This window comes from Colobus angolensis, unplaced genomic scaffold (genome assembly GCF_000951035.1).
Source record: "Colobus angolensis palliatus isolate OR3802 unplaced genomic scaffold, Cang.pa_1.0 Scaffold394, whole genome shotgun sequence".
In the NCBI taxonomy this organism is placed as follows: domain Eukaryota; kingdom Metazoa; phylum Chordata; class Mammalia; order Primates; family Cercopithecidae; genus Colobus; species Colobus angolensis.
Window position 1 is genome coordinate 591,699 of NW_012117310.1, and position 20,281 is coordinate 611,979.

Consider the following 20,281-nt stretch of genomic DNA (forward strand, 5'->3'; position numbering starts at 1 on the left):
GATAACTTAAACTTCAGAAGAAAATAACAGCAACCTATTTACTATTGAAAGTAAGTCACTTTCAAACCTGCCTACTGATGTATGGGCTTCAGAGTAATGTGGACTATATCGATTTACCGGGATTGTTCTTTTATTTCTTGCTGTTTTTCTCTCTCCCCCTGTTTTCTCTGCATAGGATGTGAGACTTCTCAACTTGCTAAAAATGAGCTTTCCTAATAACTTGGGACCTAACTGTCTAGGAATAAACCATATTAGCCATGAGAGGCCAGATGAAACCTGAGACCAGAGACTGGTTTTCTTCTAAAATGCTTTCTCCAAAGATTTTAAAAAAGAAAAGGGGGGAAATGTGAAAGGAAAGTAAATCTTGAAAATCTTGGGGCCCCCAAAATCACTAAACCTAAAGGGAAAAGTCAAGCTGGGAACTGCTTAGGGCAAACCTGCTTTCCATTCTATTCAAAGTCATCCCTCTGCTCACTGAGGAAAATGCATATCTGATTGCCTTCTTTGGAAAGGTTAATCAGAAACTGAAAAGAATGCAATAGTTTGTCTCTCACCTACCTGTGACCTGGAAGCCCCCTCCTTTCTTAAGTTGTCCCTCCTTTCTGGATGGAACCAATGTACATCTTACATATATTGATTGATGTCTCATGTCTCCCTAAAATATATAAAACCAAGCTGTGCGCCTTGGGAAAATGTTATCAGGACCTTCTGAGGCTGTGTAACAGGTGCACATCCTCCACCTTGGAAAAATAAACTTTCTAAATTAACTGAGACCTGTCTGAGATTTTTGAGGTTCATAAACTTCTCTGCAGAGTAATGTAAGACCTTCCCCTCATTGAGGGTAGGGTGACATTCTGCATATTACATAATATTTCTTTTCAGGAAGAATGAATTTTTTTCTGGGGGTGTCAAAGGGTTTGCATCCTATTCTCTGAGTCAAGCATTCATGTTTAGGGATTGCTTCATTCAGGAGAATGAGAAAAGATGACTCTATAGCATGGATGCTGAAATGGGGGCTAAGGAGAAAGAAGCTCTCTAAGATACCTCATCGTGGGGCCAGAATTATTAACTGTAAAGATGGTTATGGTTAGCAGGAATATTTAGTAATTTTTTCTCCTTTCATTATAACTTTTTTCTCTACATCAAGCCTTTAGTTATGTCTTACTAAATGTTATAGTACAGTAGGGAAGTTTAAAAGAAATAAGGGTCAGGCCTATGTTCACAGGCCGATGAACACCTTGGGGAGTATAGCCACTTGGGAGATCCTGTTACTGTATGGACTGGTGGACTGCAGAAGAAGGAGGCAACTGTTTGGAGCAGGACCAGCAGCAGACACAGCTTTCAGAAAGAGGGACATGTTCTGGACTGTGTGAGCATTGCCCAGATTCATAGAAATATAGGCTAGAAGAACCCTGTTGGAGCATAGGCTTCTTGATGATAAGAAGAATTGGGTTTGGAGTCCAGAATATCTAAGTTACATTACAAAGAGATACAAATATGTGGATAAGTAAACATATTTGTTATGTCAATATTCAATTTAATCTATATTAGCCTATGTTTCACTTTATAGGCAATTCATAGCTCTTAAATTCCAAGCTATCGAATGCTGCTTGAGACTTTTCTGGCTGTTGTGCATCTGAGAATGAGTGTCTGGAATAGCATTCCTTAACACTGAAAACTTGAGAACACATATTACCATGAGGAAGCCCTCTAATCAGTCAGGAATGATGGTAGTCTTGGAAGACTTCCTGGTGGACATGACTCTTGAACTCAGTTGTGAATGACAAATCAGAATAGCAGGAGAGAGAATGTTAGATGGAAATAAGGCAATCTCAACAGAGATAACAGCATGTGTATAGCACAGGTTGAGAAGTAAAGGGAACAAAGAGGGTAATGAATGGAAAAAAGAAGCCAGGGGAGATGGGATCTAAGGAACAGGTGGAGATAAGGCTGTATTCACAGGAGACAAAAATGGCTTAAAGGAAGAGATTCACCTGTAAATGGGAAGAAGAGAATGGAGAGAGTTCAAGTTTATGATTACTTTATTTTTTGAACTCTTCTCTCTCCTGAAGCCATGAGCTAGGAGAAGGGCAAGGGATACAAGGAGTGTGTGTGTGTGTGTGTGTGTGTGTGTTGGAGAAAGTGTTATATGGAGAATGGGGAACAACATATTTACCTTCCACATGAGTTTTTATTGATACCAAGATGAGCTAAGTGGAACTCTGGTGTCCATCTGTGGGTTTGAGTCCAATAAGCTTTCTCTTTTACATTCATCTTATTTAAATCTTTGCTGTCACAGTGAAGAAATAATTCAGATAACGTATAAAGGCAATTAAATTTAACACAGATTTTATTGCCCTATAACCAGTTATGATGTGACCAGTGGATACCAATGAAACTTCTTCATTATTTGAGTCTGAAAATGCATATTTAAAACATTAAATGATTGACTCTACTGTGTGCCAAGCTCTGCGTGTAGGCATATTTCATATCTTAAAAAGGCTTACAATTCTTTAAGGGAGGCAAAAGCAAAATCTATGATTAGAGGTTAGCCAATAATGTCATGAAAATGCCATGAGAATAGAGAGAGGGAATAAAATCATAAAGATATAAATAAACATATTTGAACTACAGTTGATGTATTTTCTTAAATTACTTCTATATCATATGCCAGAGGGCCTTCAATGGAAAATCCTAGGTAGAAAGACACTCTTTCTATGTTCCTACCACTTCTGAGTGGACCTGAATAAACAGATATTACTGGTATTTTAATTTTTTTCTCTGTTCCGTATTCTATAGAGATCAGCTTGCCTTCAGCCTGACCACTTAGACGACACAGGAGGTGTTTGACTTCATTTTTTTTCCACACATCCCCACTGTGCCAGAGGGAATTTGTATTTTGTACTTTATCAAAGTACTGCTCTATTTCGGCCTTGTGAACAATACCATTGAGACCCTTCCTTTTGCCCAGATAGAAAAGTGTGCTTGCCTGCTTGGACCTGCACATGCGCTTGTACTGTCCCCTGAAGGATCTATTTAAGGATGAAACACACTTTTCTATTAGTTTGGAATCTTGATCTAGCTCTTGATTTTCTGGCCAGAACAGGAGGCAGGCCAAGAAATAAGGGCCTGGATATTGATGACTTAGTCCTACAATTTGCAAGACCTCTCGGAGTTGCTTTTTTAGCGTGGTAAGTGGTTGAATGAATTTGGAGCTGGGCTTTAGACAACTGAGAATAATGTTGGCCAAAATGGAATTTTGTTTCTCATTTGTCATGCTCTTATTTGAGTTTTGCTTCAGTAGGAAGGCATATTCATTCACTATAATTTCCATGGTAGTTGCAGCATCTTTGAAGTTTGGATTAAGATATTCCAAGAGTCCAGCAAACCTATCTGCTCTCAGAGCTTCTAACTTTTTCCTGCAATTCTCCTCCTGGAGTAATTGACTCTCTTTACTTTGTGGTAGACATGGATCCAAATGACAGAAAAGTTCTGTGTATTTCCTGAAACAACGACTGACTTTCTTGCTTAACGTGATTTCCACGATTTCTTTTTGGGTATACCTCATTTTCAGAAGAACCATATAATCAATAAAAAAGTCAAAGCACCTTTTCAGATCTGATTGTAAATTTTGTAGGTGGGATGTGAACTTGCTAAGAGCCAAATAATATTCGTTTCTGGGATCAGGAGGAATGGTCCATTTTCCTGATAAAAATGGCACCATAGTTTTTTTGGATAGTTCATTTTCTTTGTGGAAAAAGGGAGTGAGCTGAAGAATCTGGATAGTGTAAAGACCAACTTCTATTTCACCCAAGAAACCAGCTGTATTATACATGTCATATCGTCTCTGGGACTTCTGTGGTGACCATTCCTCGGTTTCATAGTTTTTACTATCAGTTTGCCTTTGGGATTCTTTGAAAGCTCTTGAGGCTTTTTCGGCAGCTTCTAGGAGATGTGTTAGGTCATTAACAGTAATGCTCCTACAGTTTTTGTTCCCATCCAACCACCATTTGATTTCACTTTTGTAGACTTGACCAAGGGTATCTGAAATATAGGAATTTTTAGGTGCTTTCATTTTGGCCTGAAGTGCCCAGTCCAGAGCCGTGTTAAAGTCCTTCTCTTTAATGTAGAAATGTCTTGCTAAGGCTTGACAAATGAATGCATTTTGTGGGAATCGTCTGCTTCCTACACTCAAGACCTTTACAATGTCTTTATTCTGTAAAGCTTCCATTAATGGGGAAAACAAAGTGTCTGTTTCATCTCCATACTCCTTGCGCTGTCTTGTAAGCAGAAGAGTTTGAACGTCATGTTGAAATTTGTCTCTTCCTATTCCAGAATCATAGAATAAATTCTCTTCTAATATATTCAATGCAATTTGACATTTATCCAAGTGATAGCTTCTTTCCAGTTCGTTTAGACAGTACAGGGCAATCAGAGGGTGAATGACACGCACACCTGTGTATCTCCCATATTCTGCAACTTCTGTTTTTATTAGAAGTGTAGAATAAGTTCCCATCTTGTCTTCTAAGCTTTCAGGTTCCCAGGGTGTATTAGTGTATATGATTCCCAAAAATATTTCACACTGTGAAACTGAAATTGTAGAATCAGTGACATAAGAGTTGAGTAAAGCCAAGAAGGAAATGAGTTGTGCTTCCTTGCTGTCAACATCCTGTCCTTTTAGGATATTCCTGACTACATTTTCTATATATGTTTCATCAAAATTGCTTTTCATGATCATGAAGGAATAAAAGTTTTCACAGTTCTTGTGCTGCTTTTCAATTTCCTTCAGTTTGGCCCCAAAAGCTCTTTGTTCCTTGGAAGAAAGTTGGTAATTTAGTGCAATACTGTCTGCCAATTTTGCACTTTCATCTGGATTCCGGGATCTCATGCAGTTTAAGATGATTACCAATGTTTTTTCATATCGCAAATCCTTCTCTGCTAAAATGGAATGGATGGCATTTTGTAGAAAGTAGACATTTTCTTGTTCTTCAAAATCATCCACAAGGAGGAGCACAGGAATGTAATCCTGATGGCTCTTTGCCTTATAGGTGACCAGATTGATCACTTGCTCTCCAATTTCTGCAAAATCAGTTGTTTTGTTTTTTAACACAGCACATCTGAATTTTTTCTTTAAGTCCCAGAGAACATGCATAGCCAGTGTGGTACCCCCACAGCCTGGATGATGATAAAGATTGATGATTTTTGCAAATATTGGTTTAGGAGACTCTGCCCAGCACTGTATTAAATCTTTAAGCTTTTCATAGCTGTCCCTTTTAACAAAATCTGAAGAATGGTTTTCAGAAGAAAAATAGAAGTTCCACCAGGATACTTTGCCACCTCGATAAAAGTGTTCTTCTTTTGATTTCTTAAACTCCAGGAATTTAGATTCATCTTTCTCGATGTCTGTGTCTCTACACTCATTTTCACAGAGGATTTCTAGTGCAGTCAAGACATCCTCTTTCTTTTTCTCTAGGATAACTGAAGAAGATCCATGGGCGGGCAAAAACCTTCTTGATGACTGAGTCACCGATTTTAGTTTAAGGATAGTGCTGTTTACCAGTTCTATATTTAATGTGGAAATACTGTGGTTTGTTAATTCATCTTCCATCTTCATTCTTGTTTGTAGTAGATCTTTCCATCGTTGGTAAATATTTGAATTTACAGAGATACACAACATATTTTCCATTCCTTTGAGAGCTTGATAGAAAGCCCAGAAAGTTTCAATGAGTGGATCTCCTGGACTTTCCACTGAAGAGAGTAATAGAAACACTACCAAAAATTTTCCTCTTGTCATTATATTTTCATCTGTGAGAAATAAAATTAGTTTCCTGACTTCTGAAGCTCTTTCCCTGTGCCATAAATGTGGTTCTAGAGGTTTATATGTCTCACTTTTCAGGTCTGATCTGCCATTGCAGAAAATCCAGCTGGGCTGTTGGTAAAGATTAAGAGCAGAAATCTTCTCCCTCATGTTAGTTGTCTTGTCTTCATACTGATTTGGAAAGTGAAGGTTTGCCACTCGGCTTTCTTTGTAAGCTTTGACCACTCCATTGATCACAGATTCAGGATCAAACTCCAACACAGCAAACCATTTAATTTCCTTTAAAAAATCGAAGTGCTTTATTTGGTTCGGATGGCATTTATTTGTTACAAGAATGTACCAGTCATAGTATGAATTATCCAGTAAGTCTCGGTTTCCTATGAGAAGTTTAACCAGCTTTAGTCCTTCACTCTCCTTCTTCATTGCCTTCATTCCATACTCTTCTTCAGCCTCTTTTCTGGATGCCACCAGTGACTTTAAATTTTGTAAAAATGCTTTGAAATCTACATCCCGTTGCTTGGAATTGGCCAGGATATCCCTAGAGCTAGCCCCTTCTCTTACAAACAGTGAAGGATTTTGGTTTTGTTTCCATACTTTATCTTTACAAATTTGCATGTGAATGTAGAAATACTTATCTTTACATATAGAGTGTTTTGAAATAATATCGACTTCAATGACAAATCTGTCAGATGGCATATTGTTCTGCAGAAGGACTTCCACAAACCTTGGCTCCCGAATACACTTCTTGGCTTCATTGATCTCACTTTCTTCAAAATACTTTTTGATCATTAGATTGAAGTGGTCAATGAAGGCATCCTTACCGGTGATTTTCACACCAACAATTTCTCCATGGGGTTTGTCCTTGACTCCAAAATGGATGGTGCCATTGGTGCGTGAATTCATACAAGCTGATGCAAATCGGAAGACTTCATTGCTGAATTTCATTTTAATGTCCAGTTCTGCGGCTGTTCCTGTGTTTGTGAGAGCTTTGAACTCATGTATTGGATCAATGAGATTGAGTGCTCCTGTTTCAGGTTGTAGAGTATAATGTTCTATATAGCGATGGCTGTCATGGAACTGATCAAAAGGATATGGCATACAAGTCAATTGTTCAGGTTTTAGCTCACCCTTTTTCTTGTCTTTAGCATTTGCTATTTCTTCTAACACATTTTCTTTCACAAGAATTGATTCTTGTTCTTTGATATCTCTGACCTCTCTGGGATCATAATCAATATTGGATGACATTGAATTTTCTTCTTCCTTTTTGGTCTGTTTTGGATCTTTTTGGTGTTCTCTTTTGGACGGTTTTGAATGATCTAATTGTCCAGGATCATGATTGTCACTTTCAGGGGACTTACTATTCAATTTGTTATATGAACGTTTTATCAAAAGTGCTGGACCCCGTGGTAGCCCCATTTCTATAAGGTCCTTCTCAGTTAATTCCTGCAGGACTAATCCTGTCACTTCTTCACTGAGCAGAATTTGTCCATATTGCTCATTAATCTTAAGGTCATCAGTTACCCATTTTTTCACATGCTCTTCGGTCCAATCTTTAATACTTTCAGGTAGAGATACTTGTTTACTCATATCAAAGCTTCAACTTCTTCCTGAGAAAAAGCAATATAATACTATTTTAGAATTATACTGTATTATTAAGATCATATAGTCAATTATGTATATATTATCATACAGAAGATACATATGTATATGTATAATATTGCTCAAGGCTGACTCTTAAAACTGCTTGATACTTACTTTAGCTGTTTTACCTCCCTAATTCATACCCTTGTTTCTTAGGTGACTCTAATTGTAATTATGAAATAAGCTGTAGCTGCTAACTAGGTGACACGCCGTTTAGCCTTATAATAATTCTCCCTTTTAGCTTAACTTGGTGAAAGCTGGGTTTTCATAACTTAAAACCAGAATCTTAAGTAACATAGAAATTGGTTCCCATAGCATATAGGAATATTGCAAATATACTTTAAAATAATGAAACTGGATAGGTAGAGGTAGGTTGAGGAACAGAAATCCACAGCTGGCTATCTTTGTTACATAGTAACGGAGCAGTTGGTTAAATAATCATCTGTTTTCTTTTGGAACTCAAGCTGTTAGGCCACAAGGTTAGGGTTTGGAGGAACTTGGTAGCAAAATGTTAGGATAATTGATTTGATTGGCTAATTCTTGTGCTCTCAGGAGGTACCAGAAGAGACTAGCTGTAATTCAAGCTGGGCTCCCTGAAACTAAATAGGGAACATAGTATGAGTTTTTAATTTTGTTAGAGCCATATTCTCCCTCAAAATATTGATATGAGGCTAATGAAGATCCTACAATTATGTACTTTGATGAATGGCAAAAGCTGCCTATTTTGGATTCCTAGAACAGGGGTTCTCAACCTCAGTTAAACATTAGAATCACTTGGCGTTCCACATCTCAGACTGCATTAGTTGGTGGAGGGAGTGATGGTGGTGTTTTCAGGCATTAGTACTTTTAAAAATTTGCCTTGGTGCATCTATTGTGCAGATAAGACCAAGATCAGTGGTTCTCAAGGTGTGGTCTCCAGACCAGCAGCATCAGCATCACTTAGAAGCTGGCTAGAAATGTAAATTCTCAGGCCCCTACTTAGACCTACTGAATCAGAATTTAAAAGGTAAATCAATTAATTAGTTTAAGTAAACAGAAAACCCAGAAAGTGAGAATATTTTAAGGATAGACAAAACAACATTAAAGATCAAATGAAACAAAAATACTAGACTAAACCATTAAAAGAGAAAATAAAACATTTTAAATCAGGGATCCCCAAATCTGGTGACCTGGACCAGTACGTCTCTAACCTGTTAGAAACTGGGCTGCACAGCAAGAGGTGACTGGCTGGCAGGTGAGCTGGCAAAGCTTCGTCTGTATTTACAGCCTCTCCCCATAGCTTGCATTACTGCCTGAGCTCCACATCCCGTCAGATCAGCGGTGGCATTAGTTTCTTATAGGAGTGAAAACCCTGTTGTGAACTGTGCATGTGAGGGATCCAGGCTGCACACTCATTATGAGAATCTGGGGCCTGATGATCGGTCACTCTGTCCCATCACTCCAGATGGGACCATCTAGTTGCAGGAAAACACACTTAGGGCTCCCACTGAGTCTACATTATGGTGAGTTGTATAATAATTTCATTATATGTTACAGTGTAATAATAATAGAAATAAAATGCACACAAAATGTAATGCCCTTGAATCAACTCAAAACCATCCCTCACTACCCCATGGAAAAAGTGTCTCCCATGAAGTCAGTTCCTGGTTCCAAAAAGGCTGGGGACTGCTGTTTTAAATGATTTGTAATTTTTAGATTCCTTAGGTTTAAGGAACCTAAGTTTTTAAAAACAATTTAATGTACATCCAGTCACAAAGTCTAGCCAAACTGCAAATTTGAACCATCTGTACTTGGAGCTTCTTGGAAAAGTTCACCAGAAGGTCCCCTTGCAATTATGCATGGAGAATAAGCTAAACTGGGGCTTCAACTTGTAGCCCTGTGATTGGCCACAGAGGAAACTTTCACTACACATTTATGGTGTGAATACCATATTTGCACCAGGATGATTTACCCCAACTATAGGCATGCAACCACTGAGCCTAGCAGCTTCCACTTGCCTTGATAAAACTGTTCCTGGTTGTCTTAGTGCCTTGAATTCTCTTCCTTACTCTGGCTTCAGTCTGCAGATCACAACTAGTCCTGGGCCAATTAGCAGAACCATGAGCAACTGGCACAATGAATGCTATAAACATATTTTAGATAATCAATTCAGTTCATCTGCAGTGTAGACAGAAGTCACTTGTGGGTCTTATGAGGTCCCACAAAAATTAGCCCATATGTTGTAACTAGAGACAAGTGTTATTTATCTTAAATTGTGTAATCTGTTCATTCATTCAACACATATTTAATGTGCACCTATTATGTACCAGGCATCATGCTCAGGAAAAACAGTGATAATCAAAACAGATGTGAAGCTCTTTCATGATATTTATTGTCCATTGGAGAAGATAAAAAAAAGAAATAAGTCACACACACACATGCACATACACTCAAAAAAGTTTATACTGACAGTGTGGTAGTGCTTTTTGTCAGACACAAGAAGGAGTCTAGGCCTGGGATATGTGAGGAGGAAGAGGGTGGGAACACTGGGCAGGTGAAGTTAAGGGAACTGCTGGAGTCATGTGGGAGGCAAGTGAGGGAGAAAGCCTGGAGGACAGAGTTAGGAAATAAGAAATAGTCTACCTGGTGGACCTGCCAAAGGCTCCTTTAGTGGGTCTAAGGGGTATGACATAGTGTTCCAGCAGTGGGCAGTTCCTACTCCTGCACCCAGAGCCAGGGCACTGGGCCTGCCATAGAGTACTCCTGGGCAGATGGAGCCTCGGAGCCTGGTAAGCTCATCCCTGATCTTCCCATCTGCCCTGCAGAGGCCCTAAGTGTCATCTCAGGTAAGACTGACAGAGGGGCCCTGCCTCACCTGTTTACAAGCATTATATAAAACCAATAGTATAAGCAGTTATTAATAAACATCCTTAATGAAAACTTTTTTGAAGTCATTACATATGAGATAACTACCATAGTATTTTAAACCTTAGTCTTAAGATATTTCATACTTTGAAAATTTGCTGAATACTTACTTTTTATACATTTTATACATTTTTAGACATTTTAATACATTTTGTATTAAAATGTAGGAAGCTGAAGGGAAGAGGACACTTGTGTCCTCAGATACCATTTCTGTCATAATTATTGGTGGCTCAATAGACATGTCATTGATTCTTCCAATACAATGGCCTCTCACTCGATTGACTTTTATCTTGACATCAACCCACCTCTATTCCCATGGTCATATCCTTGACCTTACCATTACTATTATGGATTGAATTATATCATGCCAAAATTCGTGCACTGAAGTCCTAACCTCCAGCACCTTAGAATGTGACTTTAGTTGGAGACAGGATTGTTGTAGATGTAATTAATTGACATGAAGTTATTATAGTGGACCCTAATCCAATATGACTGAGGTTTTTGTAAAAAGGGGAAACTTGGGCACAGAGGCTTGCTTACACACAGGGAGAACGGTATATGAAGATGAAGGCAGAGGTCAGTGTGATGTTTCTACAAACCAAGAATCACCAAAGATTGCCAGCATGCTACTGTAAGAGGCGTGGAAGAAATTCTCCCTGGTAGCCCTCAGAAGGAACCCACCCTGCCAATACCTTGATCTTGGACTTCTAGTCGCAAGGATTTGGAGATAATACATTTCTGTTGTTGAAGTGACTCTGTGCTACTTTGTTATGTCAGCTCTAGCCAACAAATACAGTCACTGAGAACTACAAGCCCTCCGTCCTCTCTGTTTCAAACACTTCCCTGTCCCCACCATCTCTTGCCCCTCAGGCCCACTGCCTTTAGTGCTCAAACACTAGTAAGTATTTCTTTAACACCAACACCTTCGATCTATGGATTCTACTACCATCTCACTTTTCCTCACTCCATTCATGTTTCACTTTTCCTCTTTTACTGGCTTAATATTTTTTTGATTATTCATCATCATCACTTATTTTTCTCCTCTCTGGTACACTCTCACAGTTTAACTACAATGCTAGTTACATTCACCACTCAGTCGCCAACAGCTTGTCAGAGCATGGCTGGAGATGGCCCTCCACACCCTGACTGGAACGTGGTTGGACAATGGGCCTCCACACTGACTGGAGCATGCTGAACAGTGGCCCTTCACACTCTGACTGGAGCATGCTGGAGAATGGCCCTCCACACCCTGACTGGAACATGACTGGACAACGGTCCTCCACACCCTGACTGGAACATGGTTGGACAATGGGCCTCCACACTGACTGCAGCATGCTGAACAGTGGCCCTTCACGCTCTGACTTGAGCGTGCTGGACAGTGGTCCTTCACACCCTGACTGGAGCATGCTGGAAAATGGCCCTCCACACCCTGACTGGAACATGGCCGTACAATGGCCCTCCATACCATGACTGGTCTCACCTTAATGCTCTCAGCTACCATGCTTTATTTCTTTCTCTGCTTTAGTCAACCTCTCCATTTGCAGTAGTCACTCTCTTATTCTCCTAAATGATCATTTCATCGTTTCTCCTCTCTCATCAAACCTACAACACCTCCTCACCATGGTCACCTTGCTTCCTGTTTAAACTGGCAGAATTGAAGGAATCCAAAGAGAGCTTCTCCAAACTCCTGAAACCACATCTACCCATCAACCTACTTCTTCACTTTTCTTCTGTTACTACATCATATGTTAGTTTCTGTTCTCTGCATGTTCTGCCCATATGCCTAGTGAGGTCAAGCTCTCCACTTGCAGTAGCCCTTGCATCCCTCTCACCTATTCAGGAAGTTGCTCCAGAAAGTATCCCCTCTCTATTTGGCTTCTTCAGTCTTTCCTCATCTACTAGATCTCCTTCAGCAATCAAGCATGTTTATGTTTTTCATGTTAAGCAAGACTGTTTGGAAACTACTCTTACACACATTTCTGCTTTTCTTCACAGTAGATCTGTCTACACTTTCCGTTTCTTGTTTCTCTTCTCCCACTCACTTTAGAAGTCACTCCAATCAGGCTTTGCCCTCACTCCTCCACTGAAATTGCACTTGGCGTTGCTATAGACAGTTCTTGACAGAGCAACAGCACTTGAAACAAGTGATTGCTCTCTTTTCCTTGGATCACTCTCCTTGCAGGCTTTTGGCACACCACCTTTCCTGATTTTTCCTCCTCCTTTTCTGGCTACTCCTTCTCAGTTTCCTCTGCTGGTTCTTCCTTAACTCTCCACCTCTAAATGTTGAAGTGCCTCTCAGACCTAGCCTCTTTTCTTTTTTTTTTTTTTTTTGAGACGGAGTCTCGCTCTGTCGCCAGGGCTGGAGTGCAGTGGCCGGATCTCAGCTCACTGCAAGCTCCGCCTCCCGGGTTTACGCCATTCTCCTGCCTCAGCCTCCCGAGTAGCTGGGACTACAGGCACCAACCACCTCGCCCGGCTAGTTTTTTGTATTTTTTTTTTAGTAGAGACGGGGTTTCACAGTGTTAGCCAGGATGGTCTCGATCTCCTGACCTCGTGATCCGCCCGTCTCGGCCTCCCAAAGTGCTGGGATTACAGGCTTGAGCCATCGCGCCCGGCCAGCCTCTTTTCTATCTAGAGTTCTATCTAGAGTTTCTCCTTATAAATCTCATCTATCTTGCATTTAAATGCAATCTGTGTGCCTGTGACTTCCAAATTAACATGATCGGCCCTGGCTTCTGCCATGATGTATGGACATCATATTTGCCTTCTCTACGTTCACCTAGATATATGACAGTCCTTCTAAAACTAACATGGCCAAAATCGGTCTCCTGATATCTGCCCCTCCCACTCCAAACTTGCTCCTCCCACAGTCTTATAAATTAATGGAACTTGTCAATTGTTCAAGGCAAAAACCTTGGCAGCATTTTTAACTGCTTTTTTTTTTTTTCACTCATTGTATTAGCAAATACTTTCAACCACACCTTCACAGTATATCCAGAATGCCACCCTTTCCCACTATCCCTACTGCTACCACTCTGTTCTAGGCCATCATCTCTTTCCTGGATTGTTTTTGTTACCTGGTCTGACTCTGGCTTTGCCCCACCCCCATGCCATTCACTCTGTTTTCAACACAACAGCCAACCTGATCCTGTTCAAACATGCAAGTGTGATCATGTCACTGACTCTTAGTCAGTGTCCTCTGCTCAAAACTTTTATCTGACTTCTCATCTCACATGGAGTAAAAGCCAAAGTCCTTAAATAAAGTCTGACATGATTTGTCCACCCCACTGTCTTTTTGACCTCATTACTTCCGCTCACTTCCCTCCAGCTGCCCAGTTGTCTTGCTGTTCCTCAAACATGCCAGCCTTGCAGCTGCACGAGGCCTTTACACTACCTGTTCCTTCTGCTTGGAATGCTCTTCCTCCAGATGCCAACATAGCTCACACCCTCACCTTTTTAGCTCTTTACTCAAATTCAATAAGGACTTTCTTGCTCATCTTTCTTAAAATTTCAGTCCTTACTCCAGTACTTTCCATTGCTCTTCCCTGCTTCAAGTTTTCACTTTAGATTTATGTACTATACATTTTACTTAATTATATTTCTCATTCTGTGTCAGCAACTGGAATGTAACTTCCATGAGAAGAGGCATTTTTGCCTGTCATTCATGCATGAATCACCAGGGCCTGACATAAAATAAGTACTCAATAAATATTTGTTGAATGAGGAAATTAATGTTTTTAGATTAGTGAAACAATTGAATTGTATTTGGGAAATATCTCCATGTTGTCATCGATGAGACCAAAACCAACTCCAGCATCTGGGTTAGCCGGTCGTAATTAGTAAGAAAAGAGTTTACTTTTCAAAAAGAAAAGTCAGTAAACATTTTATTCTTCACCTAACAGGCAAATTACAGAGACTTGATGTCCTATTGTAAGCTCCAGTTTCCTAACACTTCTCCGCAGGTTTTGGTGTCTCACTTATAGTCCCTGAGTGAGCATTTTTCTTAGATAGGGTTTTCCCCAGAGGAGATCTCTTTTTACCATAGGTCCTCAGTGAGCCGGAACCCCAGGGCTTCAGGGTCACCCTCCACTGTTTTAACTGCTGTTGCTGCTCTGGGCAACAAACCCTCCTCTGGAGATGCTCTTACCGTGCACCATAGACTGGCTCTGTTTAGGTGTGAGGCAGTCTCTTCTCCTAGCTAGTGTCCTCTCTCAGTAATTCAAGCTAACCATCCTTTCTTTGGGTCACCCCAAATACTGTAAGGAAGAACTTTAGACTTTTCTCTTCTGTGACTACAGCAATTCTGATAGACCCCAGCACTCTACAAGAAGCAGCATTTTAAGAATTTCCTGCTTAGCAACCATTACATGCCCAGAGACACTGTGTGTGCTGGGTGGTGGCATGGGGGATAGCAGAGGGCTTGTCTTTGTGTCTTTGTGTTACCTGACAGCATGACAGCTTCCCTTCACTTTCTTTTTTATTTGATTGACTTCTGTCAGGAACTACCAGGGAGATGGAAACACCCTTCTTAAATAGGGTGACTGGCATCTGTGCTTCTTAAGCCTTGAGTCTTTTTATCTTTACCTTGTCTTAGAGGTTTCCCCATGGTTCAAAGATAAAAACTCCACACCCTGACTGGAACATGGCTGGACAATGGCCCTTCACACCCTGACTGGAGCATGACTGGATAACGGCCCTCCATACCATAACTGGTCTCACCTTAATGCTCTCATCTACTATACTCTATTTCTCTGCTTTAGTCGCCCTCTTATTCTCCTAAATGATCATTTCATTGTTTCTCCTCTCTCATCAAACCTACAATACCTCCTCACCACGGTCACCTTGCTTCCTGTTTAAACCAGTAGAACTGAAGGAATCCAAAGAGAGCTTCTCCAAACTCCTGAAACCACATCTACCCACCGACCTGCTTCTTCACTTTTCTTCTGTTACTACATCATATTTTGGTATGATAACATATCACATAAAAATATTTCTCAGCCAGAATTCCACAATTTCCCACCCCTATGTTGGTAGCTGAGAAGATACATAACAACTTGAAGATATTATGTATTCAATATTACTTTCATGTGAATTTTGCCCTCTGTCAATTATAAGTATCTTATATGGTCTATGATCCATATGTAGTTGGAGCTGTTATTTAATTCAGGTGACAATGATTTGGGCAAAAAGTTTTCATAATGCTTTGACATAACTCTTTGGCTCTTTCTGTGACGTCAACCTTACACCCTAGACTGCAGGCATAGTTCTAAACATGAGGGCTTTCATGTTTAGCAAGAAGCTACATAGTGTGTAGAAAGGTGGAGGAGTTGTGATCAGAAAAACGATGTCATGATTAAATTATTTCTCCTCTCAGTGAGCCTGTTTTCCCACTTACAATATATGAAAATCGGACCAGAACTAATGTTGTCTTAGTTGTTGCTTGTTTTTGTTCTGCTTCTTCAAAAGAAATGCACCTGAAACCGCTGTATCTAACATGGGTAAAGGTGTAGCTGCTCTGGTTGGAGCTGGGGAGAAGACCTTCACTTTAACTCTATTCTGTTCTGGGATGATTTTGAAATACAGAGTTCTCTTTATTTTTACACTGGGCCCTCCCTATCAGTGGGTACCACATTGTGGATTCAACTAACTACAGATTGAAAATATTTGAAAAAAAAAATTGCATCTGTACTGAAAATGTACAGACTTGTTTTTGTTGTCACTATTCCCTAAACAATACGGTATAACAACCATATAATATGACATTGTACTAGGTATTATAAATAATCTAGAGATGACTCAAAGTACACAGGAGGATGTGTATAGGTTATACACAAATACCTTGCCATTTTACACTAGGGATTTGAGCATGTACAGGTTTTGGTATCTGCGCAGGTCCTGGAATGGATCCCCTACAGACAATAAATTTCAGGATCTACTGCCTAAGGACTATTATTTTTCTCTCTTTAGAGACTAAGCAGGAAGGATCAAACTGGCCTGCCCTTGGCAAGCTCTGGTGCTCACCCTCATGTTTAGGAGGCTGGGCCTCACTGGGCTCACTCACCTCACTGGACTCACTCACTCACTTTCCGTGCCTCAAGGAAAGGATGCTCAGAATCCCAGCTGCAGCCCAGCAGGCCCACCTCTGCTCTGATGCTCTGTATAACTGAAACCGCAAAGCAAAAGTTAGTTTTATTTTCTTGAAGTGTATGTTCAAATTATATATTTCTTCCCATAGTCTCTATACAAGCTATTGTGCATAAAAGTCTTACATAAAATGAAGGCTAAACCTTGGAGGGTTTTATTCTTTAATTAAATGTAACTTATAAGACAGAGTATGGCATAGCTGCACATGGCTACAATTTTCAACACGGTTTTGTATGCTCGGATTCCTGATCTTCTGGTCTACGTTTTACCCAGGTTTTTTAGCCTCACCCCCAGAGCTTTCCACCTGTAGAAATATGCTGCACCCTCGCCATGCTTGCTGGGAAGTTTCTTTTTTAAAAATTCTGCAATCAGCACAAGTTACATCTATTGATTCTTATATAAAAGTAGTGATATTTCTCATTCCTTTTATAAGAAATAGCTTATGCACACTTGCAAATATGTTCATTTTCAAAGTTCTGTTTTACTTTTCAGAATTAGTTTTTAAAGACAGCTTTTAAGGAGAGTTGATTAAACAAACCTTTAATGATTAGAAACTTACCAGGGCTTTTCCGAAAACTTCTATCTTTATATTAGAAACATGAAATAAGTCTTCATGAGGCTGTTTGATCTGGATTCCTTAGATTAGTTCCCCTTTCTTGATGATTTGCCAAAGTCACGTTCTGGAAAGCAGCTATGAGGAAGCAGAGCTGTAGGCAGAACAGACTTGGTCCTTGTTCAGTTTGCTGGAGGATATACTTGTTGAGAACGTATTGCATAAAACAATGATATCACAACCAATTAAAATGCAATAGACTGGACTGCTGCTTAGGAAATGTTTATGAAACAGATTTTCCCCCCTAACTTTCTACTATGAAAATGTTCAAACACACAGAAAATTTGAAAGAATAGTGAAAAGAATACCCTTCTCCTAGGTAGCATCTCTTTGTATACTTAAATACTTCTAAGAAAATAAATAAACCTCAAAAAGTATGTGGCAGGCACACTTTATCTCTCTTCCAGCATTCCACATTCAATGTAGAGCAAATCCTATCGGGTGTATCTTCAAAATATACCCAGAATTTGACTACATCACCACTACCACCTGGTCCAAACTCTCCTCTTCTCTCTCTTGGATTATAGGAATAGCTTCCTTGCCATGTTCCCTCTTGCTGTTATTGATCCCTTCAGGAACTTCTCAAAAAAGCAGCCAGAGTGACCATGTTAAAATGAAAATAACATCATATCAATGTTGTGTCCAACCCTGTCTGTGGCTTTCCATCTGACAAGGCCTCACACAGTCTGGTACCCTGTTAACCCTCTGATATTAGGTCTTTTATTTTTCCCTCTAAATCTGGCCCAGTCACCTGACCTCATCGTTGCTTCCTGAAGGAAGCACCTGCCCCTGTTTCCAGCCACTACAATTGTTTTCCCTTCCTGGAATGTCCTTGGATACCAGCAGGGTTCACTCTCTCACTTTGTTGAGATCTTTTGTCAAATGTCACCTTGTCAGCAAGGCACTGTTTGGCCAGCCTACTGAAAACTTTATCCCATCTCCCAACATTTCCTATCCCCTTTCTGGCCTCATTTTTTATCTACTTAGGACTTACAAGCAGCAAATATTTTATATATTTTAACCTATTTACTTTGTTTCTTTTCTGTCCCACCCATTATTCTATGCACTCCGTAAGGACAAATTTCTTTACATTTTGTTCATTATCTGGCATTGCCTAGCACATAATAGCTTCTTAACAAAAATCTGTTAAATGAGTAACACATTTTCTTAGAGTAGTTAAAAGTAATGAATATTTGAAAGGCCTTGAGCTACCAATGTCTGTGGGTCGAAGGACTTCCTCATTTTCCTAGGGAAATTATTTCACTTGGCTGGAACTCCAGATAGAAATCTGGGGAAATCCCTTTACTATGCTACCCGTTAGGGCAGAACTAACTCCAGCTTCTATCATCTAGTCACAAAGAACGAATAGGAAGTTTTTTTCAAAAGGAGAGCAAAATGAATGAATATATCTTCTCCTGCAGTTTTTGTGGATACCCTAATTACAGAATACACCTTACCAACTGTCTGCTGTGTCACTTGCAGTCACCGAATGAGGCCATTTCTCACACTGCGTTTTACCTGGAGGAGGTCCCTTTTGACTCCAGGTCCCCAGTGTCTTAAGACCTCTGCTGTTTTCACCCGCTGCCTTTGCTGGGAAGCTGCTCTTCTGGCAAGGGGCTTACGTTTTCCACAGACACAATCCACTCGTGTGAGATGCAATACCTTCTTTTAGCCAGTGTCCTCTTTCAGATTTTTAACCAGTCACTCTCTCTCTCTGGAAATCCTAAAGATGGAAAAAGCAGACTCCAGAATTTTTCTTTTGTTTTAGCCAGGACAATTTTAAGAGCATCTGGATATATGCTGTTGGAACTAAGTAACAATCAAAATTACCATGATTAGTGTGGACAAATTTTGTGATTGCCTGGACGTAAGTCTTGGCTTTTAGGGGCTCTCAGTGTCCTGTTTTGAAACAATTGTGAGCACAAATCTTATCTTTTGCAACGTTAGTTACTGAGAAAAGATTTGCAGGTTGCCATCCTCAACACTCGTTTTCTCTCTTTATGTTCAGCAAGAAGTACCAAGTCAGCAAACTCTCAGGAACAAGCACAGCTGCCCACCCCATCTTTGAAAGACCCTCATGCCCTGGGGAGGTGTTCTGCTCTGTAGGATTCTTAGAACTGATGTAGGGGAAAAACACTTCAGAATCTGGCTGTAGCCCAGATTGGCTCTACCCACACCCTCCTCGCATAGTCTGGCAGTCAGAAGTCACACAAGCAAGTTAGTTTCATTTTCCTGAAGAACACTTTGCATTTTTTTTTTCTTAGTTTTCAACCAGATTGCTGTATAAGATATATGTGAATGAAGTACTTTAATAGAATAATATTTAGCCTCTGCAGAGTATACCTTTGATAAAATGTAAAACTTTTAATGTCTTACACTGTGAAGACAGAATTTTGTGTAATTACACAAGATCACAGGTTTTCCTTTAGAATCTTCAGTGCTTAAATTCCTGACCCTGTTTGCTTCGTTTCTCTGTCCTCTTTTCCAAAGCCTGCCTGCCACAATCAGAAACCCTCCCACCATTCTAATTACACTTAATGGTACGTTTCTTTTTAGAAGAGCACTTATAAAGTTATTATCAGTTAAATATACTGACATGTATTTAATCCATTGATTTTTCTAGTTACTTTAGTATTTTTATAAGTAATGGTTTATGGACAAACCTATAGTTATATAAAAAGTACAGCTGAAGTTTTAAAAAATAGCTGTCGCCTCAAAGGCATAACAAATAAAGGTTTAATGGTTCAGTTTACTTACCGGGATTTTCTGAAAAAGTCATTGTTTTATATCAGAAACTTGAAACAGGCCATTTGAACTTTTGCTGTCTCATTCTTCATCTGATGGCTAGGAGATATGAGTGTAAGAATTCTTTTTTAAAAATCAAGGCATTAAATTGTGAAGTCTTCTGTTCTCCCGGTGCTCTGACTTTCTGGGGTGTGTCAGTGCCAGGACAGAAGCAGGAGGAAGTTGAAGTATAGAGAGTTTCAGTTTCACTTTAGAATGTTCTTTTTTCTTGGGTTTAGAAGGATCTAAAATATTTTTTAATCAATAACATTACCAAAAATATCAATAAATTTGAACCACTGCTTAGAAACTGTTTACCAGGCAGGTTTTTAAGTCATAAGAGTTAAGAAATAAGGAAACAACAAACAAACAAACAA

At 39.7% G+C, this 20,281-nt stretch overlaps 1 protein-coding gene across 2 annotated transcripts; it reads right to left on the reverse strand.

Moving 5' to 3' along the window:
- Positions 1-1,500: 1,500 nt before the first annotated feature.
- On the reverse strand, positions 1,501-20,067 carry SAMD9L (sterile alpha motif domain containing 9-like). Of its 2 annotated transcripts, XM_011955058.1 has the most exons (4): positions 19,878-20,067; positions 17,067-17,214; positions 16,425-16,526; positions 1,501-7,425 (listed from the first exon to the last, which is right to left on the reverse strand). In XM_011955058.1, the coding sequence occupies exon 4, from the start codon at positions 7,403-7,405 to the stop codon at positions 2,648-2,650; it is 4,758 nt and encodes a 1,585-aa protein (XP_011810448.1). In that variant the 5' UTR covers positions 7,406-7,425; positions 16,425-16,526; positions 17,067-17,214; positions 19,878-20,067; the 3' UTR covers positions 1,501-2,647. The 2 variants fall into 2 exon arrangements, with proteins under 2 accessions (XP_011810448.1, XP_011810449.1); XM_011955059.1 differs by lacking the exons at positions 16,425-16,526; positions 17,067-17,214 and having other exon boundaries at positions 19,878-20,027.
- Between the last annotated feature and the right edge of the window lie 214 nt (positions 20,068-20,281).